Genomic DNA, 20,100 nt, shown 5'->3' with positions numbered 1-20,100 from the left:
GGCCTAAAAATAATACCATCTACCACTTTTTTTTGTTTTGTTTTGTTTTTGGGCCACTCCCGGTGACGCTCAGGGGTTACTCCTGGCTATGCGCTCAGAAGTCGCTCCTGGCTTCTTGGGGGACTGCCGTTTGTCCTAGGCTAGCGCTCTCAAGGTAGACAACTTACATCCAGTGCCACCATGCCAGCCCCTCCCCATCTACCACTTTTGATGATTACAATCAATTAAGATCACACAAGTAAAAAAAAAAAATCACACAAGTGACAGTTCTCTGAAAATGACTGAATACCAATCTTCCCGATTCAACTTATTGCCTTTTTGTGAGCTGACTCAAATTCCGTAACAGTTCCTTCCAAGAATTTTGCCTGAATGACCCCATACAAATCAGACCTACCAGTTCTTAACCACTGATTCTAGGCAAAATGCTTGGCACTGGGGTACTCCATTTCTGTCTTGCAAAATGCTTTTCAGCACAGCTTGTCTCTCTCCCTTATACAATACCCTCAAATTGTCCCCCCCACAGTGCTGCCGAACTTAAATTCCTTAGTGAATTGGACTATTCAAAGTCGTTGAGCTAGACAAAACCACCACTACACATTTCATGGCGTTACACAGCTATGCAGTAAAAGAAAATCAATTTGGGGCCGGAGAGATAGCGTGGAGGTAGGGTATTTGCCTTGGATGCAGAAGGGCAGTTGTTCGAATCCCGGCATCCCATATGGTCCTCCGAGCCTGCCAGGAGCAATTTCTGAGCAAAGAGCTAGGAGTAACCTCTGAGCGCTGCCAAGTGTTATCCCCCCCCCCCCAAAAAAAAAACCGAAACAACAAAAAATCAATTTGAGTTGCCAGTGTAGGGACTGAGCAAATGATAGTGCCATCCACAAAAGTGAGGTTTTCGGGCGGAGCAATGACGCAGCAATGGCGGCTGCCTTGCACGCGCTAACAGTGGTTCTATTCCCTCCTTCCCTGCATCCCATATAGTCCCCCAAGTCAAGAGTGATTTCTGAGCGCAGAGCCAGGAGTAACCCCTGAGTGTCACCTGGTGTGGCCCCCCCCCCAAAAAAAAACAACAAAAATGATAAAAATATGTTTTTAAAAGGTGAGGTTTTCACATAGCAAGCAAGCTCTATATGTAGTACCAATTGAGAGGAAGTATTTGCTAATTTTGATTTAAATTCTTTCTTTTCTCTCTCTGCCAGAGTCACTTCTACCTTTTTTCCTGCAAAACACCTCTTGCCAATATTCTGAGGCTGAATCCCAGTTTTCAAAGCTTGCTCGTCTTTGGCCAGAAGTGATCAGTTTCGCACTCATGGCCCTGCAAGCCCCTCACCCCCTATTCTGTTCCTTAAGAGGCAATCATGTGGGTGGGGTAGGGTGGAGTGGGTGGGGTGGGAGGCGTAGCCAGATTGCAGCCACCACCTTGACCTTCACCTTCCCCCACTTCACTGTGGCTTTCTTTTTCCCCCCTCCTGGCCTAGGTGTGTGTGCGTGCGCCTCGCCCTGTGGATGCCTTTGACATTATGACCGCAGAAGATTCCACCGCAGCCATGAGCAGCGACTCCCCCGCCGCAGCCACGGCCACGGCCACGACAGCCAATGCCGCGGGAGCATCCTCGGCTTCTGCAGCAGCAGCAGCGGCCTGCAAGGTCCCCCCGGAGGGCGTGGCGGGCGCCCCCAACGAGGCGGCCCTGCTGGCCTTGATGGAGCGCACGGGCTACAGCCTGGTGCAAGAGAACGGGCAGCGCAAATACGGAGGGCCGCCCCCGGGCTGGGAAGGCGCGCACCCGCAGAGGGGCTGCGAGGTCTTCGTGGGCAAGATCCCCCGCGACGTGTACGAGGACGAGCTGGTGCCGGTGTTCGAGAGCGTGGGGCGCATCTACGAGCTGCGCCTCATGATGGATTTCGACGGCAAGAACCGGGGCTACGCCTTCGTCATGTACTGCAACAAGGACGAGGCCAAGCGCGCCGTGCGGGACCTCAACAACTACGAGATCCGGCCGGGCCGCCTGCTGGGCGTGTGCTGCAGCGTGGACAACTGTCGCCTCTTCATCGGCGGCATCCCCAAGATGAAGAAGCGCGAGGAGATCCTGGAGGAGATCGCCAAGGTCACCGAGGGCGTGCTGGACGTCATCGTGTACGCCAGCGCGGCCGACAAGATGAAGAACCGAGGCTTCGCCTTCGTGGAGTACGAGAGCCACCGGGCCGCAGCCATGGCCCGGCGCAAGCTCATGCCGGGCCGCATCCAACTCTGGGGCCACCAGATCGCCGTGGACTGGGCCGAACCCGAGATCGACGTGGACGAGCACGTCATGGAGACCGTCAAGATCCTCTACGTGCGCAACCTGATGATCGAGACCACCGAAGACACCATCAAGAAGAGCTTCGGCCGCTTCAACCCCGGCTGCGTGGAGCGCGTCAAGAAGATCCGCGACTACGCCTTCGTGCACTTCGCCAGCCGCGAGGATGCTGTGCATGCCATGACGCATCTCAATGGCACGGAGCTCGAGGGCTCCTGCCTGGAGGTCACCCTGGCCAAGCCTGTGGACAAGGAGCAGTATTCCCGCTACCAGAAGGCAGCCAAGGGGGGTGGTGGTGCTGCTGCTGGTGGTGGTGGCCTGGCCGAAGCGGGTGCGGTGCCCCACCCGGGCTACGTCTACTCCTGTGACCCCTACACCCTGGCCTACTACGGCTACCCCTACAACGCGCTCATCGGGCCCAACAGGGATTACTTCGTGAAAGGTTAGTGGGGCTCCTTGGAGCTGGCAAGATGGGGGGAGCGGAGAGGACAGAGGGTCCAATGGCATGGTGTTGCAGAGGGCAACTTTGCTTTTGAGTTATTTATGGGGTTCTTTTTCTTGGGGGAAAGGATGTTTGGGTCACAGCCAGCTGTTCTCAGGAGTTACTTCTGCTTCTGCACTCAGGAATCACTCCTGGCAGGCATGGGAGACTATATGGGATGCCCGGGATTCGAACCACCATCAGTCCTGGATCGACTTCTTTGCAAAGCAAAAGCCCTACTACTGTGCTATCACTCCAGGCCCCGAGTTATTGGGTTCTGTGCCTCGGGTTTTGCTGGAGCTTGAAGGCGGCCTTTACTCCGCTATAGCACTGAAGGATAATGGCTGCAGGTCTTTCCTTTGTGGGTATGAGAGGAGCGTTTGCATGATTTAGGGGCCAGGCTTCGCTATGTTTTTAGGTTAAAATCTGCTTATGAAGGGATTGGAGAGAGTATATAGCGAGTGGATGGTAGGGTGTTTGCTTTGCACAACTAGACTGACCTGGGTTTGGTCTTCGGCATCCCCTATGGTCCAAGTTATCCTGGAGTGAGCCCCAATCAACACTGGGTGTGACCCAAAAGCAAACCCAACCCCCCAAAAAAATCTGCTTATGAGGGCTAAGAGATAATGCAGCGAGTGAGGCATAGTTAGACCTGGTTTGAGCCCCATCCCTGCAAATGGGACCACACACACCCCTATGCCCCACCAAGAGTGATTTCCTGGAAGCAGAACTAGAAGTAACCCTGAATGATCACTGAGTGTAGCCAAAGCAACAACAAAAATTGTTACGTCTTCTTATAAGAAAATAAAGTCTGCTTCTGTTGGGGAGGTAGGGGAAAGAAGATAAAGTTAGGGTTGAAACGATAGCACACGGTAGGGCATTTTCCTAGCACACAGCTCACCCAGGTTTGATCCCCCGTATCCCAGTGGGACCCCCCCCCCCCCAAGCACCACCAGGAATGAACCTGGAGCCCTGAGCCAGAAGTAACCCCTGAGTACTGCTGGGTATGGCCTAAAAACTAACTAGCTAAATAAATAAATAAATATTCTAAAGTAAAATAGGGTCTAGATAGAAAATAAGACAGCTTTGCAGTAGGATGTAATGCACAGGGTCCCATCCTTCCATGAACCAACTGTAACTTTCATGAGGCCCCTGGCTATTTTCTCATGAGTAAAAAGGAGGAAGGTAAACCCAGTTGTCCATCCCTCCCAAGCCTTCTTTCCTTGATAGGCTGCAGTTGTGGTGCTAGAAGCTTTTCCTGCACCTTTGTCTCTTACTTGAAGCAAGCACCCTGGGGTGGGCATCCAGGCTGGAATGGAATGCAGGAATCCCTTTAGCAGTTCTTGGAATAAACCACAAGGCACACAGCAAGAAAGAACCTGAGCACAGGCCTTTAAATGGCTAATCATAGAGTCAAGGTTGTCTTGGGGACCAGTGGATCTGTGGCTCACTCTGTTTTGTGTTGTCATTATAAGCAGGCAGCATTCGAGGCCGGGGTCGAGGTGCAGCTGGCAACAGAGCTCCGGGGCCCCGGGGTTCATACCTCGGGGGATATTCTGCTGGCCGTGGCATATACAGCAGATATCACGAAGGAAAAGGAAAACAGCAGGAGAAAGGATACGAACTCGTCCCGAATCTGGAAATCTCTGCAGTCAACCCAGTTGCCATTCAGCCTGGTACAGGTTAGTCTGAACTGGAGCAAGATGTCCTACCTTTGGAATTATTCCATAACATTTCTTGGGTTCTTTTATCTGCAAGGGACTTCTTACAGGCACAAATGGAACCTCTTGCTCTCAGCACCTGGTTAGGTCTGTTTCAGTCTTTCAGTTAGGGGAGGGGTGCGTGGGAGAGTATTTCAGTCTCTGAGTCCAGAGCCTGTGACAGAAAATTGAGTTCTTTAATATTGTCTACCAGCTCTGAAATGTCTTCTTCCTTCCTGGAGCCTATGTGGACCCCCATCGGCCAGGGTATGGTTTTTATATGTGCCACTGAGTATGGTGGAGGGTCTAGAACAAAATTCCCCTCAGGCTGCAAATAGTACTTTTCATCCCTCATGCTGGTCTTTACAGACTTAAGAATACCCTGTAACCAGCCTGTAGTGAAAGTTATTACAGCTGCTTCTTCCCTGGATTCTAATTTCCAACACTTATTTCCTTCTCCTGCTGGCTCCATGAACTGGGGGATGGGGACTCGCCAGTAATTCAAGCCAAGAACCATGAACTTTGCTTCCACCTCCAGGCCCCAAAAACCAGTTTGCCAACGTTTATTAGTGCCCATTGGCCACCTAATGTGAGATAGAGCTCTCTGATCCTAATCTTTAAGGAACTTGCTGGAACTCTTTGTTTCACTCCATTGTGGAGCACAAAGTCCCCATTAGCACACACCACTCAGAAACATATGGGAAGATTGGGAGGGAGGGAAGGAGGGTGGCTTCCTGGTTCACAGGGGGGAATTGCAGAGCTCAGTGACACAGCCCTGCCTGGCCCTCTCAGCTTTCTTCTGGTTGAGGACAGGGCACTCTTGGCACTGCCGCTCAGACAGCAGCAAGAAAACTGCACTGATCACAGAAGTTGGCATTCATTATTTGGGGTTGATTGTATTTTATTTTGGTTTTGTATTTATTTTTTTGAGGAGCCTTCCAAGAGGGACTCAGGAGATCTGGGGAACCCACTGCCCTGGTGGTTGAATGCAAGAGGCTTAAGAACGCTGTTTGGGCCCTGCCATGTGGGAGATTACTCTGGCCACCTCCACAGTTTTGGGGACCTCCAGAGCTGCACCTGGCAATGCTCAGAGATCAGGCCCCATTGCTGCTAGCACTTGCCTTGGCCACTGTGCTGACTTCAGACCATTCTGGTTAAAAAACAAACAAACAAAAAAAACCCCCACAATTTTCTTTCAAAGGATGTCTCAGTGGCTAGAGCTCTTGCTTTGCATGTGTGAGGCCCAGGGTTCAATTCCTAACAACACAAAACAAAAGAGAATAGATTTCTTTTGACATTGTTCAGTGGTTTTTTTTGTTTTGTTTTGTTTTTAATTAGGATTCATTCCCCAGCATCCCATACAGTCCCCCCAAATCCACAAGAGTAATTGAGTACAGAGTCAGGGGTAAACCGTGAGTGCAACTCAGTGTGGTCCCAAAAGCACAACAAACAAAAATAAGATCTTTGGGGCCCTGAGAGATAGCACAGCAGCGTTTGCCTTGCAAGCAGCCAATCCAGGACCAAAGGTGGTTGGTTCGAATCCCAGTGTCCCATATGGTCCCCGGTGCCTGCCAGGAGCTATTTCTGAGCAGACAGCCAGGAAAAGGCCCTGAGCACTGCTGGGTGTGGCCCAAAAACCAAAAAAAAAAAAAAAAAAAAATAATAATAATAATAATAATAATATCTTTGAAAATTCTGCCATTTCTTCAGTTAAATTATTTCTCCCACTGTTATTTTTCCTAATGAGTGCTTACCCTTGATGCACTCAGCAGTGTAAGGCAGATCCCTTTCTGTGATTGAGTTGAACAGAATCTGGATGTAGGACTTGGCCATCTCAACTTTTGTGGGAGAGAGCTATGTGCTGGCAAGCTGCAATAGTTTAAGATTGAACTGGGGATGAAAACTAGAGCCTGGGGCTTGAGGTAGAAATTTCTCTGCATGGTCGATCAGTGAGGCAAAATTTAAGTGCATCCTCAGCAGTTCCCATGCATAGCTTTCTCTAAACCCCAATTCTCTGCTCCTTTCCTGATTCATCCGCAAGATGTATACCTTCATTTTAGAAGAAGCACAAGCTCTGTAGGGAATCATCTGAGCATGAGAGCTTGTGCTGTGGGTGGTAGACCAGAAAAACAGTGGGTTGACACTATATGGGTTATTAATTGACCATACCATTATTGGGTTTAGGATATATCACAGAGGACAAAGGTGAAAATCAGTCAATGTGGAGGAGGCAAAGTGTGGCTAGCACAAGATAAGGTGACACAGGAAGGAAATGAGTGGAAGGGAGATCATGGGGAAAAGGTTGAGAACCTCTAGCTTAGCCAATCTTCTTTATTCTTTTGACCTTATATCTAGTCAGCTTTTACTCAAATAAGTAAAATTAATATACTAACAGTGAGAGAAAAATCATTAAAAGAGGGTAGTTTTTGATCTGCATATTATAGTCCTCCTTCCCCTTTAACATACACATCCATACAACCCTCCTCACCAGTACTGCTGTGTTCCCCCAACCCCAGTCTTCCATGGCCCTTTCATTGCCGCTGATAGGCCGAATCCCATGCTTCCCTCTTAGGAGCAGATGTCATGGAATCTTCCATTTTTCAGTCTGTTTTCCCTGGAGTCAGCAAGAGTGATCAAAGTATAGGCGGGGCATGAGGAGAAGAAGTGCACAGACCTGATTCTCGAAATGGAGCACTTGATTCAAAACCCGTTTTCTGCTAAAGGAGAGCAAGACCTGGATGCACTTGGTGGCGAGGATGGCAACTCATCCCACACTGGGGGAACCCTGAGCATTTCCTGGCCTTTTGAGCCTGCCTCCCCAGTGCTGGAATGCCCATGCTTGCTCTGTATGGGGCTCTTTTTGGAAGTAGCAGGAGACATTGGTTTAGGCACCCAAACTCAGTGACCAGTGGGAGACCATTGCCCACCTTGACTCGTGTTCTGGTTATCTATGCACTTCCTTTGATCTGTTGCCAAGGCTGGGCTTGGGACTATTTCACTTGTTTTTGTTTGTTTGCTTGCTTGCTTGTTTTGTTTTCCCTTTCAAAAACTAAGACTATCCTGACCCGCCTTGCTCTTCTCTTGCAGTGGCCATCCCTGCCATCGGGGCCCAGTATTCCATGTTCCAGGCTGCACCAGCTCCTAAGATGCTTGAAGATGGCAAAATCCACACCATGGAACACATGATTAGCCCTATTGCTGTGCAGCCAGACCCTGCCAGTGCAGCGGCTGCTGCTGCTGCCGCCGCCACCGCTGCCATCATCCCTGCAGTGTCTACGCCACCACCATTCCAGGTGGAAGGAGGTTTTCATGCTGTGGTATTGAAGCGTGCGTGTGTGCATGCATGTGTGTGTGTGTGTGTGTACTCATGCAGTGTCTCTAATGAGTTTAATTGAGAACTAGAAGATTTACCTGTATGTTTACCCAGGATATCCATGAGACCTGGTGACAGATGATAGAGGTTTTTTAAATATGATTTATGAGAGGACAGGAAGATTTTAGGTAATAATTCTCCTACTCTGTTATTCAAGATGGGCAGCAAAATACCAAAACTGCCTGTGTTACTTCTCAGTGTCTTTTTTTTTTTTTTTTCTTTTTGGTTTTTGGGTCACACTTAGCAGCGCTCAGGGGTTACTCCTGGCTCATTGCTCAGAAATCGCTCCTGGCAGGCTCAGGGGACATATGGGATGCCGGGATTCAAACCACTGACCTTCTACATGAAAGGCAAACGCCTTACCTCCATGCTGTCTTTCCAGCCCCACTTCTCAGTGTCTTTTTTTTTTCTTTCTTGTTTTTGAAATTTATTGAAAAGGGAAAAGGGGAGGGAAAAGAGGGGAAGAAAAATAATTTGAGCACAGCTTTCTGCCTCCCTCTCTTTCTTTCCTCCCTTCCTCCCTCCCTCCTATCCTTTCTTTTTTTTTTTGGTTTTTGGGTCACACCCGGTGGTGCTCAGGGGTTACTCCTGGCTGTCTGCTCAGAAATAGCTCCTGGCAGGCACGGGGGACCATATGGGACACCGGGATTCGAACCAACCACCTTTGGTCCTGGATCGGCTGCTTGCAAGGCAAACGCCGTTGTGCTATCTCTCCGGGCCCTCCTATCCTTTCTATTAAGAAACTGACCCCAAAGTCCATTGAGACTGTTTACATGTCCACATTCCAAGTTCCTGCACTTTGGAAATTTTTTATTCAAATTTGTTCGTTCTCTCCCCTCTCCCTCTCTGATATGCATATGAGTCTGATAACAGAGAGGTATAAAATGGAACTTTACAAAATCTAGGAATTCTTCGTTTGTGCTCCATCTATCCCCTCCCAATCCAGCCTCCTCCCCCTCCATTGCTCATAGTGTACTCTTCTCTAGAGTTTCTTCAGACTCATTTCTATTAGATGGTTTTCTTTGGGTAGAGTTACCCGACAGTGCTCAGGGTTTACTCCTGGCTCTGTGCTTATGGACCACTCCTGAAAGTGGCTGGACACCAGGGACTGAATTTGGTGCCAGGAGTCAAAACCGGGTCAGCCACATGCCAAGATAAGTTCCCTATCCACTGTATTATCTCTTGGTCCTTGAGCACTAGTCTTGCTGTTGTTAATCAGAAAGAGAATTATAACTTGAAGTTTATTTCTCTGTTAATATTTCACCAAGTGTCTTTTAGTTCATTCTTTGACTTTCAGCTATACAGTGACAGGTCAGGATAGTTGCATCTTTGGACTGACCAGGAAGACCCCAAAGATGCCTGTCAGCCACACTAGCAGAAATCTGGGAAGAAAATCTCTGCTAAGAAACTCAATGGACTTCTGGGGCCTCAAAAATAGTATAGCAGTCAGGACACTTCTTTTTTTTTGGGCGGGGGGGAGTGTTGGCCACACCCAGTGATGCTCAGGGGTTACTCCTGGCTATGCGCTCAGAAATTGCTCCTGGCTTAGGGGACCATATGGGACACTGGGGGATCAAACAGTGGTCTGTCCTAGGCTTTACCACTCCACTCCACCACTCCAGCCCCTGGACACTTTTCTTGTAGGCAACCAACTCTGGTTTGATCCCTGGCACTGCATATAGTCCTTCTAGCTTAATCCCTGAGCACAGACTCAGGAGTAGTCACTGAACTTAGGAAGGTGAGACTCAAAAAGCAAAACAAAACTCATGGATTTTGTCTCTGATGCAGTCTCACATGTAGCCAGGCCCTAATTCCAGGTCTTAGGACTGGGTTCTGGATCACAAAATCAATCATCGTTTGATAACAATGGTTATTAGCCTCAAGGTCCTTGCACAGTCTGTCCCTAGGAGTTTGCTTAGGAAACAGCTCATTCCTCTGTAGTGATTTCACTCTTTGAAACCTCCCACAGAATGACAGGAGCCACTTGCCTTTCTCTGCCTGGACATAATTGCTTATGTGTATTGTGTGAGCTTGGTGCTGCCCCTCAACTCTAAGGATAAGGTCCTGCCTGGGTTCTCTATTGTGTTTTGGTCTCTGCCTGCCTCCTGTGAATGTCCTGCCACGTTACAGCTTTAACACAGTTTTAACATTCATTCTTTGACTTTCAGCTATACAGTGACAGGTCAGGATAGTTGCATCTTTGGACTGACCAGGAAGACCCCAAAGATGCCTGTCAGCCACACTAGCAGAAATCTGGGAAGAAAATCTCTGCTAAGAAACTCAATGGACTTCTGGGGCCTCAAAAATAGTATAGCAGTCAGGACACTTCTTTTTTTTTGGGCGGGGGGGAGTGTTGGCCACACCCAGTGATGCTCAGGGGTTACTCCTGGCTATGCGCTCAGAAATTGCTCCTGGCTTAGGGGACCATATGGGACACTGGGGGATCAAACAGTGGTCTGTCCTAGGCTTTACCACTCCACTCCACCACTCCAGCCCCTGGACACTTTTCTTGTAGGCAACCAACTCTGGTTTGATCCCTGGCACTGCATATAGTCCTTCTAGCTTAATCCCTGAGCACAGACTCAGGAGTAGTCACTGAACTTAGGAAGGTGAGACTCAAAAAGCAAAACAAAACTCATGGATTTTGTCTCTGATGCAGTCTCACATGTAGCCAGGCCCTAATTCCAGGTCTTAGGACTGGGTTCTGGATCACAAAATCAATCATCGTTTGATAACAATGGTTATTAGCCTCAAGGTCCTTGCACAGTCTGTCCCTAGGAGTTTGCTTAGGAAACAGCTCATTCCTCTGTAGTGATTTCACTCTTTGAAACCTCCCACAGAATGACAGGAGCTACTTGCCTTTCTCTGCCTGGACATAATTGCTTATGTGTATTGTGTGAGCTTGGTGCTGCCCCTCAACTCTAAGGATAAGGTCCTGCCTGGGTTCTCTATTGTGTTTTGGTCTCTGCCTGCCTCCTGTGAATGTCCTGCCACGTTACAGCTTTAACACAGTTTTAACATTGCCCCTGGCAGTCTGGGGAATCATGGGATGCTGGGAATCGAACCAAGTCCCTCCCAGGTTGGCTGCGTGAAGGTGAACGCCCTACCGCTGTGCTATCTCTCCTGTGACTCCAATCATGGTCCTCAGTGTTGTATGTTTGACCTTGTGATCTACTTATTATTGGGAGTGGCTTCCAGTTCCCTCAACATTGCCTAGGAGCTATATCTATACCCCCCTCTCCTAAAATGTATGCAGTCTTTATAAGTAATTTTTTAAATTTTTTGTTTGTGTTAACTTAAAGTCTTATTTATTCTTTTTTTTTTTTTTTTTTTTTTTTTTTTTTTTGTGGTTTTTGGGTCACACCCGGCAGTGCTCAGGGGTTACTCCTGGCTCCATGCTCAGAAATTGCTCCTGGCAGGCACGGGGGACCATATGGGATGCCGGGATTCGAACCGATGACCTTCTGCATGAAAGGCAAACGCCTTACCTCCATGCTATCTCTCCGGCCCCAGTCTTATTTATTCTTAGTCTTCCTAATAAATCAGTGAAGCTGGAGGTTTCCACGGTAACCATTTCTTATTGAGCTTCTAAGGTAAAAACTGATTTTCAGGTGTTTGTTATAAAAGAGTTATAATGAATTTCTTTATCAGAAATTCAGGAATGATTAATTAAATCTAATTCTTTATTACTTGTATCTTGAGTTGTATATTTTGAAGATGCACAAAGACATGGGGTCCATAGCAGTGTTTTCTGCCAAACATTCTAAGGAACTGAAGGTTCATTGGATAGTTTGTTCAGTGGTATTTTTTTGTTTTTTCCCCAAACCCCTTTTTTCATAAAGTAATTCCCAGAACTAGCTCCACGGTGAACACTTTGGAAATAGAGGAGTGGAGGCTTTTCTGTTCTAGAAACATCACAGATGTTTCACTTTTGGGTAGAAGGAAGTATAGTGTGGTTTGCACAGAGCCAGACTGGCCCCACAGTGAGGCTGCTGTCTTGAGAGGTGTCTTGCCCCACTTCCTCATGTAGAAACCCCTCCTTAGCCTTCAAAACCCAGCCCTATTGTCACCACTTTGGAGATACTTCCTACAGCTGCACAATTCATTTGGCTGCTTCTTGAACCTCTTAGAATGATTTGTCTTAATGTTGTAGTAAGTTGGGAGAGGGTTGAAATCTCCATGATTAGAAAAATTTATGTGGTTCCAAGTTGTTTTTTTGTTTGTTTGTTTGTTTGTTTTGGTTTTTGGGCCATACTCGGCAGGGCTCAGGGGTTACTCCTGGCTGTCTGCTCAGAAATAGCTCCTGGCAGGCACGGGGAACCATATGGGACACCGGGATTCGAACCAACCACCTTTGGTCCTGGATCGGCTGCTTGCAAGGCAAACGCTGCTGTGCTATCTCTCAGGGCCCCCAAGTTGTTGTTTTATATTTTGGTTGGTTGGTTGGTTGGTTGATTTTTTTTTTTTCAGGTCCCAGATGAAGAAGCTATTCCCCTCTGTTATCTGCTTCCATTTTGTTCTTTTTTGTTTTGTTTTGTTTTGTTTTGAGGTCACATCTCATGGTACTCAGTGGTTACTCCCAGCTCTGCATTTAGGAATTACTCCAGGCGAACTTGGGGGCCATATGTGATGCTGAGGATCATACCTGGGTCTGCTATGTGCAAAGCAAGCACCCTACCCTCTGTTCCATCTCTCCAGGCCCTATCCTATTCCCATTTTATAATTTCCTGTCCTTCTATTTAAGTTCAAGTTGAAGGTAGTGTCATATATTTTAGTAAAAATACTGACTTTCTAGCTAGCTCTGGGGCATTTTACTGAAATGTGGAAAGGTGAGTCAAAGATTCTAGAACAGTGGCTTTCAACTAACAGTCCATGAGCGGGTGCTGGTCCACAGGTGTAGAAACTCTTGATCTACTGCCATGGATAACTGGTTGGTTGGTCAGCCAATATGGTGGACAACAGATACTGGTCCACAGATGAAGAAAGGTTGAAGAATGCTGTCCTAGAGCATTTAAACATCTGGTACTTTCTTTTACACCACTTAACTTTGAATGTGCCTTGAGGATTCAACTTCACCTTTCCACATTGCTGGGCTCCAGTCAGTCCCATCTGGCTGGAGTGTCAGTTTCTGGTTCAACACACTGCTTCCTTGCCCAGAGCATGAAAACCTACTTTCATCTTTCCCAGTCCTATCCCCTGGGAGTCAGGTAGATGAATGGATGGATGTTTGCATGCATGCATGCATGATGGATGGGTGCTTGTAGATATATGGGTGAGTGATCAGGTGTGTGTGTGTGTGTGTGTGTGTGTGTGTGTGTGTGTGTGTGTGTGTGTGTGTGTGTGTGATGGATGGATGATAGCTAGATAGATAGATAGATAGATAGATAGATAGATAGATAGATAGATAGATAGATGAATGAATGGGGTTTTTTGGGGGGGAGGGGGCCGTTGGGTCACGCCCAGCAGTACTCAGGGTTTACTCTTGGCTCTGCACTAAGAAATCGCTCCTGGCAGGTTCAGGGGACCATATGGGGAGGTGCTGGGATTTGAACCATCACCAGTCCTGAGTCTGCTGTGTGCAAGGCAAATGCCCTACCGCAGTGCTATCTCTCTGGCCCTGGAAGGGTTTTTAGATGGATGAATTGGTACATGGAAACTAGATGGAGACACATGCATGAAGGGCATATTGTGGGTAGATTGATGAATGAGTAGTTGGGCATATGAATATATGGATGAGCAGGGAAATGACTGAGTGGTAAATGAATAAATGAATTGGTGTGTGGGCAAATGGATAGACAGTGCATGCATGAAGGATGGGTGAATGGATAGATGGATTAATGGATGGGCATATGATGAGTTGATGAATGGATGGATGGGTGGAAGGACAAATGGCAGGTAACATGGACAATCCTTTAATAAGAATCTTTTCTTCTCTCCCCTCAGGGTCGCCCAATAACTCCAGTATACACAGTGGCTCCAAATGTTCAGAGAATTCCCACTGCCGGGATCTATGGAGCCAGTTACGTTCCCTTTGCTGCTCCTGCCACAGCCACGATTGCCACACTACAGAAGAATGCTGCAGCCGCCGCAGCCGTCTATAGCGGCTACCCGGGCTACATACCTCAGGCCTTTCCTGCTGCTGCTATTCAGGTGCCCATCCACGACGTCTATCAGACATACTGAGCCTGTCCACAAGAGCATAGCCCGTGCCCCAGGCTCCCCCTGAAGGAACCCCTCTACTATTTATGAAGAAAGCACATGCTGGATTAGCATCCAGACGAAGGCTGAAAGTGAAGAATGTTATTCTATCTCATACTGAAATCTTTTATATACATGAAGGTTTCACTAGTTTGGGGTTTTTTCTTTTGAGACTTATTTTCAACCTAGCAGGCCTGCGTGTGTCTGTTTCTAAGAGACTTACAGCAGGCTCGTGCCTTAATACCTACCATCTCTTAAAAGATTTGTATGCTGTCGTACATTTGTATAGAGGTTTTTTTGTTTTTGTATTTTTAAGGATATATTTTCAGTATGAAGGTTATTTTCTTAATGTCTGCACTCCAGAGATTTCTATTTTGTAGTACCTTCAGTAATATATCAACTCTAGGTTAAAAAAAAAAGAAGAAGAAACACCCTCAAGCTACAAAGGGTCTTATTTTGAGAAATATATTCACTATTTAAAGATACAAAACAATAGTGCTTTAAATACTACAGAAAACATTATTTTAAAAGTTATACTGGAAAGTGCAATTTTGAAATGAGTCAAACCTCTATTTCTGCTGGCACTAAGGGTTGATGGGGGTTACCATGTGTTCTTCCATGATGGTTCTATTTTTTAAGAGAAAGTCAACGCTTGGTCTCTCTCCTTAAGCCAGCATTGAAAAGACTGTTCACGCTTCTGAGTCCAAACACTGGAATATTCCTCTCTTGTCACTATGCTCCTGGGCCCCTCAAGCTTCAGCTTCTTGTGCCTTTGCTCATCAGCACCTTCCCTTTTACCCCCAGATCCCAGCCCCACACCACCCCCAGTTTAGTTTGGCAAGTGTAGAACGTGAATTCCTCTGATAGAGAAATATGGTGACTTTTATACTTCTTGAATTTTGTTGTTGTTGCTGTCCTAGTCACTGGGTTTATTTTTGTTCTATTTGTTTGGGTTTGGGAGGTCTTTTAATAGTGGAGTATGTACAAGCACAAAATTTTAATAGTTTGCAGAAGACAACATTTTGCAAAGCTACTTTATTGTCCAAATATAAAGCCTTTTAGTCCTTTTCTGTGCTTTTGTTTTATTTACTTTTTTTTTTTTTTGAAGTCTAAGTTTATAAAGAGACAGAGAATGTTCTTTAAGACAAGATCCCGCCCCCCACCCTGCCCTTGCACCTTCCCAGGACTCTTGCTGCAGGAAGTTACACATCTGGTTGCCTTATCACATCTGGCCATCAAGGGTTTTAGACACTGATGATTGAACAGAGCTTGACTCTGCAGATGTGCACAGCCATGTGCTCAGGTGAAGTGAATGGAGTCTTGCACATACAGGCAGAGTGAGTTTGAAGTTAGTTTGTAAATATCTCCCAGTGCTCCTTTTAGTTGTCTTTGTTTGTTTTTTTTCTGCAATTCATACTCCATAGTGTAGTGCAAAAATGCAAGCGTTTTACTTCAAGCGTTATTAAAAAGGTTGGTGTATGGGAAAGCAAACGTATTTTTTTTTTCTGCAGTGTTTTGTGCCTATGTTTTGTTTCACAGAGTGAATGTAAAATACAGTAAAATGTTAAGTGTGTCATCTACTTTATGAAACACAGCAACTTGGAATTGATTTTTCCTTTAAGGTCTTATCAAGGAAATGTGAGGTATGCAGTAGGGATGCAGGTACATAGTTGTGTTGTATATCATAAAAGGGACCCATCAAATCCAAGGTTTGGTGTCATTTAAATCACAGAACCTTGCCATCCTTACATATTTCAGCTTTATTTTAAATTAAGAACTTTTTCCCCAAGGGCCTTTCTTCTTTTCCCTCCCTGCCTCCCACACCCTGTCTCTTAGGGTGAGATGACTATATATATATAAACAATATTTATTTAAACTATTCTATAAAATTATTGAGTGCCTGTCACGGCCTTTAAACATTCCTAACATGCCTTCTTTCCATCATTCTTCTATGACATCAAGTGTTTGTGCAATGTCCCTGGTAATGTCCCAGGTGGCTCCAGCCCAGCTTGAGTCTGTTAGAATGAGTCAGCCCCCAATGCGCAGAGCATTCTCTTCTACCTTGGCCTTGTGTGAAAACAATGCAACAGCCACTGTTTACCTGCCTAGGGTTGGCCTAAAGGTTCTCTAAAGGACACTGAGTCAGGGGTCTTACTGTATTTTACATGTGCCTGTAAATTATTTGCCAAAAGGAAGAAAGAAAAGGTAAAAGGAAAAAAATGATACCTTAGCCTGACAACTACCTGCCAAACTACCTTAAAAACAAAATGGTGGTGGTATGGCCAGAATGGGTATCACTGAGTTTCTTTTCCAGTCTTATCTGTTCCTATTGTTTCAAAACCATTTCACATACACTACTGAGGTAAGTTTATAACTTGAAATGTGAATTGTTTTTGTTGTTGTTTGTTGTTGTGTTTTGGGGCTTGTTTTATTTTTTTTTTAGGGTTAAGAACAAAAAATATAAATGTTTTTAAAAAAAGTTTTAGAATTCTATGTTTTCAAACATGCTGGTAGTTCATTTAGTTATCTTTAGTTGCTGGTATTGAAAAGCTTTTAAATTTATTTAGCTCTTGTTCCACATACAATACATTCTTGGGATGTATGTAGTAAATAAAGCTTTTTTTAAAAGCAATTGCAAGGCCTTATTTTTAACTGGCTTTCTTCCCTTTTTTGTTTTCCTGTGGTGGGGATGAAGGTTAGTGTATTGAGGGGCACACCTGGAGATGCTCAGAGCTTATACCTGGCTCTGTGCTTAGGGATTACTCCTGGCTGGACTCAGAGGACCATTTGCAAGTGCTTGGAATCTATCTCTACTCTGATCTACAAGGGAAGCACCTAATCCTTATTCTAACCCTCATTCTGATCCCTTTGCCTCTATTTTTCTTTCCTTTTTTATTTATTTATTTTTATTTTTGGGCCACACCCATCGGTGCTCAGGGGTTACTCCTGGCTGTCTGCTCAGAAATAGCTCCTGGCAGGCACGGGGAACCATATGGGACACCGGGATTCGAACCAACCACCTTTGGTCCAGGATTGGCTGCTTGCAAGGCAAACGCCACTGTGCTATCTCTCTGGGCCCGCCTATATTTTTCACTGGAGAAACCAGCGAATATTATCATGTCTTTGGAATTATCATTGGAGGTGAGGGTGCTTGGTAAAAATTATGAATTATTGGGGCCGGAGATACAGCACAGCGGCATTTGCCTTGCAGGCAGCCAATCCAGGACCTAAGGTGGTTGGTTCGAATCCCAGTATCCCATATGGTCCCCCGGTGCCTGCCAGGAGCTATTTCTGAACAGATAGCCAGGAGTAACCCCTGAGCACTGCCAGGTGGGCCCCCCCCCCAAAAAAAATTATGAATTATCTATATAATTAAACAAGCTCAAGTTTTGGAGATTGAAGACACCAGTCGCACTTGGCATCTCATAGATAACACAGTGTGTCAGGGCCTGTGCCACTGTTCACAGCCCTGTTGTGTAGAATCCCAGAAGCTCGACACTTGTACCTCAAAGGAGAAAGCAGTTGAAGTGACACCTAAAGAACAGTTGTTTGCTTCTCCTTTTCCAGTGCAGATGCGTTTTACCAAACACTTCCTTCCCTTTTACAGATTTTCACTAACTTCAGACAGGCTCCATCAGCAAAGCCAATCAGAGGATGCAAGAGAACGTGTCAGGATGTCAACGTAATTGCTTCGAAAATTTTCTTAGTTTTGAGAAGCCTGGGTTTTGAAATCCCAATTCGTATTTCTTAGAATTCTCTTTTCCTACTTCCTATTAAAAGGATAAAGGGCCTTTTAATATTTTTTATTGGAATTCTGTAGTTTACAATACTATTAAAGATTTCTTGGGGCAGGAGTAATAAGGGCATTTGCCTTGTATGTAGCCGACCCAGGACAGGCCTGGGTTCTATCCCCAACATCCCATATTGTCTCCCGAGCCTGTCAGGAGCAGTTTCTGAGCACAGAGCCAGGAGTAATCCCTGAAAGCCCCAAAACTAAAAACGATAATGATTTTTCATGCAAATAATTTCCACCACACCCATCACCAGTGTGCCCACTTCCCTCTCCTATAACCTTGGCTTTCAAGTCCCCACCACCTCCCAGCACCGCCCACACCCCGATGCATGAGAAAACCAAGAAAAAGCAAGATGACAGCGTTCAACTCTTTTCAAGTACAGCAAAATATGATTTATGCAAAGTATGGTACACTCTTCAAGCTGCACAATCTGAGATCGATTTATTTTTGTTTAAAATAGGGTCTTACAAAATACATATTAGACCTCTGCTGGTCACTGGGCTTTACTGATGGCTGACACTTGCATAAATAAAATCAACATTAATTTTGCATATTCCTAAGGGAGAACAAAGACAAAATGAACAGAAAAAGAGTATGTTCCATTGGGATAAATGCTTTGATTATGTGATTCACTGGGCTCTGTGGCTATCCAAAGCTCACTCGGGTAAACCTCACTGGAGCTCAAGTCAGTGCTTCTCAAATAGTGGGGCGCGCCCCCAGGGGGAATTCGAGGCTCCATAAAGGGGGGGGTGCGTTTGACCTCAGCAAACTGTCATAACAAGCTAAGCCCCGTGTTTATGTCTATATCTCTGGAGCTGAGAGTTGCTGTGTCCTGCTTTAAACTCCACTTCAAAAAGCAATGCGTTGCAAAACGTGCTCATTGTAGCCATTAATCCAGACATCACCTCTGATTAAAAAGTCAGTTCAAATTATTTTATATATTTTTGTTTTGCAGGTTAAAATTGTTTTTAATAAAGGTACTATTTACAGTTGTGTGTGGGGGGGACACAAAAATGTTTTCTTCTTCCTAGGGCGGCATGACAGAAAATAATTGAGAAGCACTGGCTCAAGTAAAGGAGGTGGGGCTGGTAAGTGATTGGCCAAATTCACTCAGGGAAGAGACAGGACAGTGGTCTGAAGACTTCTGAGCCCCACATTCTCACAGCCCTGCAGCGGATGTGGCAAGAAAATGCCAAGGCAATGGCCTGCTCTAGAGCCTTTTCTATTAGCACCTAGTGTGCTTTTCTGTGCAGCCTCTTTGCTTAGAGGACACTCAAGATAGAAAGGTTGAAAATGCCTGCACTCAGACTGGGGGGTGAAGCAGCTTTAAAGTGGACTGTTTGACACATCTACCCTAGAAAGTTGAAGTTCTAGCTACCAGGTTGTCCCCAAGACAGTAGAGCAAGCAGAAGAATTATCAGAGGGAATCAACTCCACCTTGTTTTGGGGGATTGGTTTTTCTTTTTATTTGCTTTTTGTGGTTTTTTGTTTTGTTCTGGGGCCACGCCTGGTAATGTTTAGGCTTACTCTTGACTCTTTTTTTTTTTTTTTTTTTTTTTTTTTTACTCTTGGCTCTTTGCTCAGGTATATCACTCCAGGTAGTGCTCAGGAGGCAATATGGGATGCTGGGGATTAAAACCAGATCAGCCACACTGCCAGGCAAGCTCCCTACCCACTGTGCTATTGCTCTGGCTCTGGTTTTCTCATTTACTTATTTGGAAAAGGCAATTAAATTGGGGGTTCTTTTGGCCACGTCAGCACTAAAGGACTAGGCAGTACCTGAGATAGAGTGTCCACCACATACAAGGCAGATCCCTAATCCTTAGAGTATCTCTCCAATCCACTCTACTTTTTTGGGGGGGGCACACCTGGAGGCATTCAGGGTTACTACTGGCTCTGCACTCAGAAATAGCTCCTGGTAGGCTTGGGGGACCATATGAGACACTGGGGAGTGGAATCCAGGTCCATCCTGGGTTGGCTATGTGCAAGGCAAATTGCCCTACTTGCTGTGCTATTGCTCCAGCTTCCTCCACAGTATTTAATGATGGTGTACCCTGCCCCCTTCCCATCTTTCTGCTCTGAGACCACTTCTTTTTTTTTAATATATAATTGTGTTTGGGTTTCAGTCATGTAAAGAACAACACCCATCACCAGTGCAACATTCCCATCACCAATGTCCCAAATCTCCCTCCTCCCCACCCGACCCCCGCCTGTACTCTAGACAGGCTTTCCATTTCCCTCATACATTCTCATTAGG

General features: G+C 46.0%; 2 protein-coding genes and 1 long non-coding RNA gene across 3 annotated transcripts in view; 2 read left to right on the top strand and 1 right to left on the bottom strand.

The window, feature by feature from the left end:
* LIAS (lipoic acid synthetase) overlaps positions 1-20,100 on the bottom strand; it is a 939,974-nt gene that overhangs the window by 89,924 nt on the left and 829,950 nt on the right. The window lies entirely within an intron of this gene.
* Positions 1-20,100, top strand: part of LOC126032527 (uncharacterized) — an 891,448-nt gene that overhangs the window by 249,029 nt on the left and 622,319 nt on the right. The window lies entirely within an intron of this gene.
* RBM47 (RNA binding motif protein 47) lies at positions 1,490-14,471 on the top strand. The gene is made up of 4 exons (XM_049790129.1): positions 1,490-2,739; positions 4,254-4,460; positions 7,566-7,771; positions 13,795-14,471. The coding sequence occupies exons 1-4, from the start codon at positions 1,521-1,523 to the stop codon at positions 14,032-14,034; spliced, it is 1,872 nt and encodes a 623-aa protein (XP_049646086.1). The 5' UTR covers positions 1,490-1,520; the 3' UTR covers positions 14,035-14,471.

Source organism: Suncus etruscus, chromosome 16 (assembly GCF_024139225.1).
Source record: "Suncus etruscus isolate mSunEtr1 chromosome 16, mSunEtr1.pri.cur, whole genome shotgun sequence".
Classification (NCBI taxonomy): Eukaryota; Metazoa; Chordata; class Mammalia; order Eulipotyphla; family Soricidae; genus Suncus; species Suncus etruscus.
Note: the sequence above shows the minus strand (reverse complement) of the source record. Positions and strands in the feature narration are given on the sequence as shown.

What these genes read in the sequence shown, in the direction of transcription:
- RBM47 (XM_049790129.1), top strand. Translation starts at nt 1,521, where the DNA reads ATGACCGCAGAAGATTCCACCGCAGCCATGAGCAGCGACTCCCCCGCC. An exon ending in TGCCATTCAGCCTGGTACAG is followed by an intron (nt 4,461 to 7,565) that starts GTTAGTCTGAAC and finishes CTTCTCTTGCAG; the next exon opens with TGGCCATCCCTGCCATCGGG. An exon ending in CTACGCCACCACCATTCCAG is followed by an intron (nt 7,772 to 13,794) that starts GTGGAAGGAGGT and finishes CTCTCCCCTCAG; the next exon opens with GGTCGCCCAATAACTCCAGT.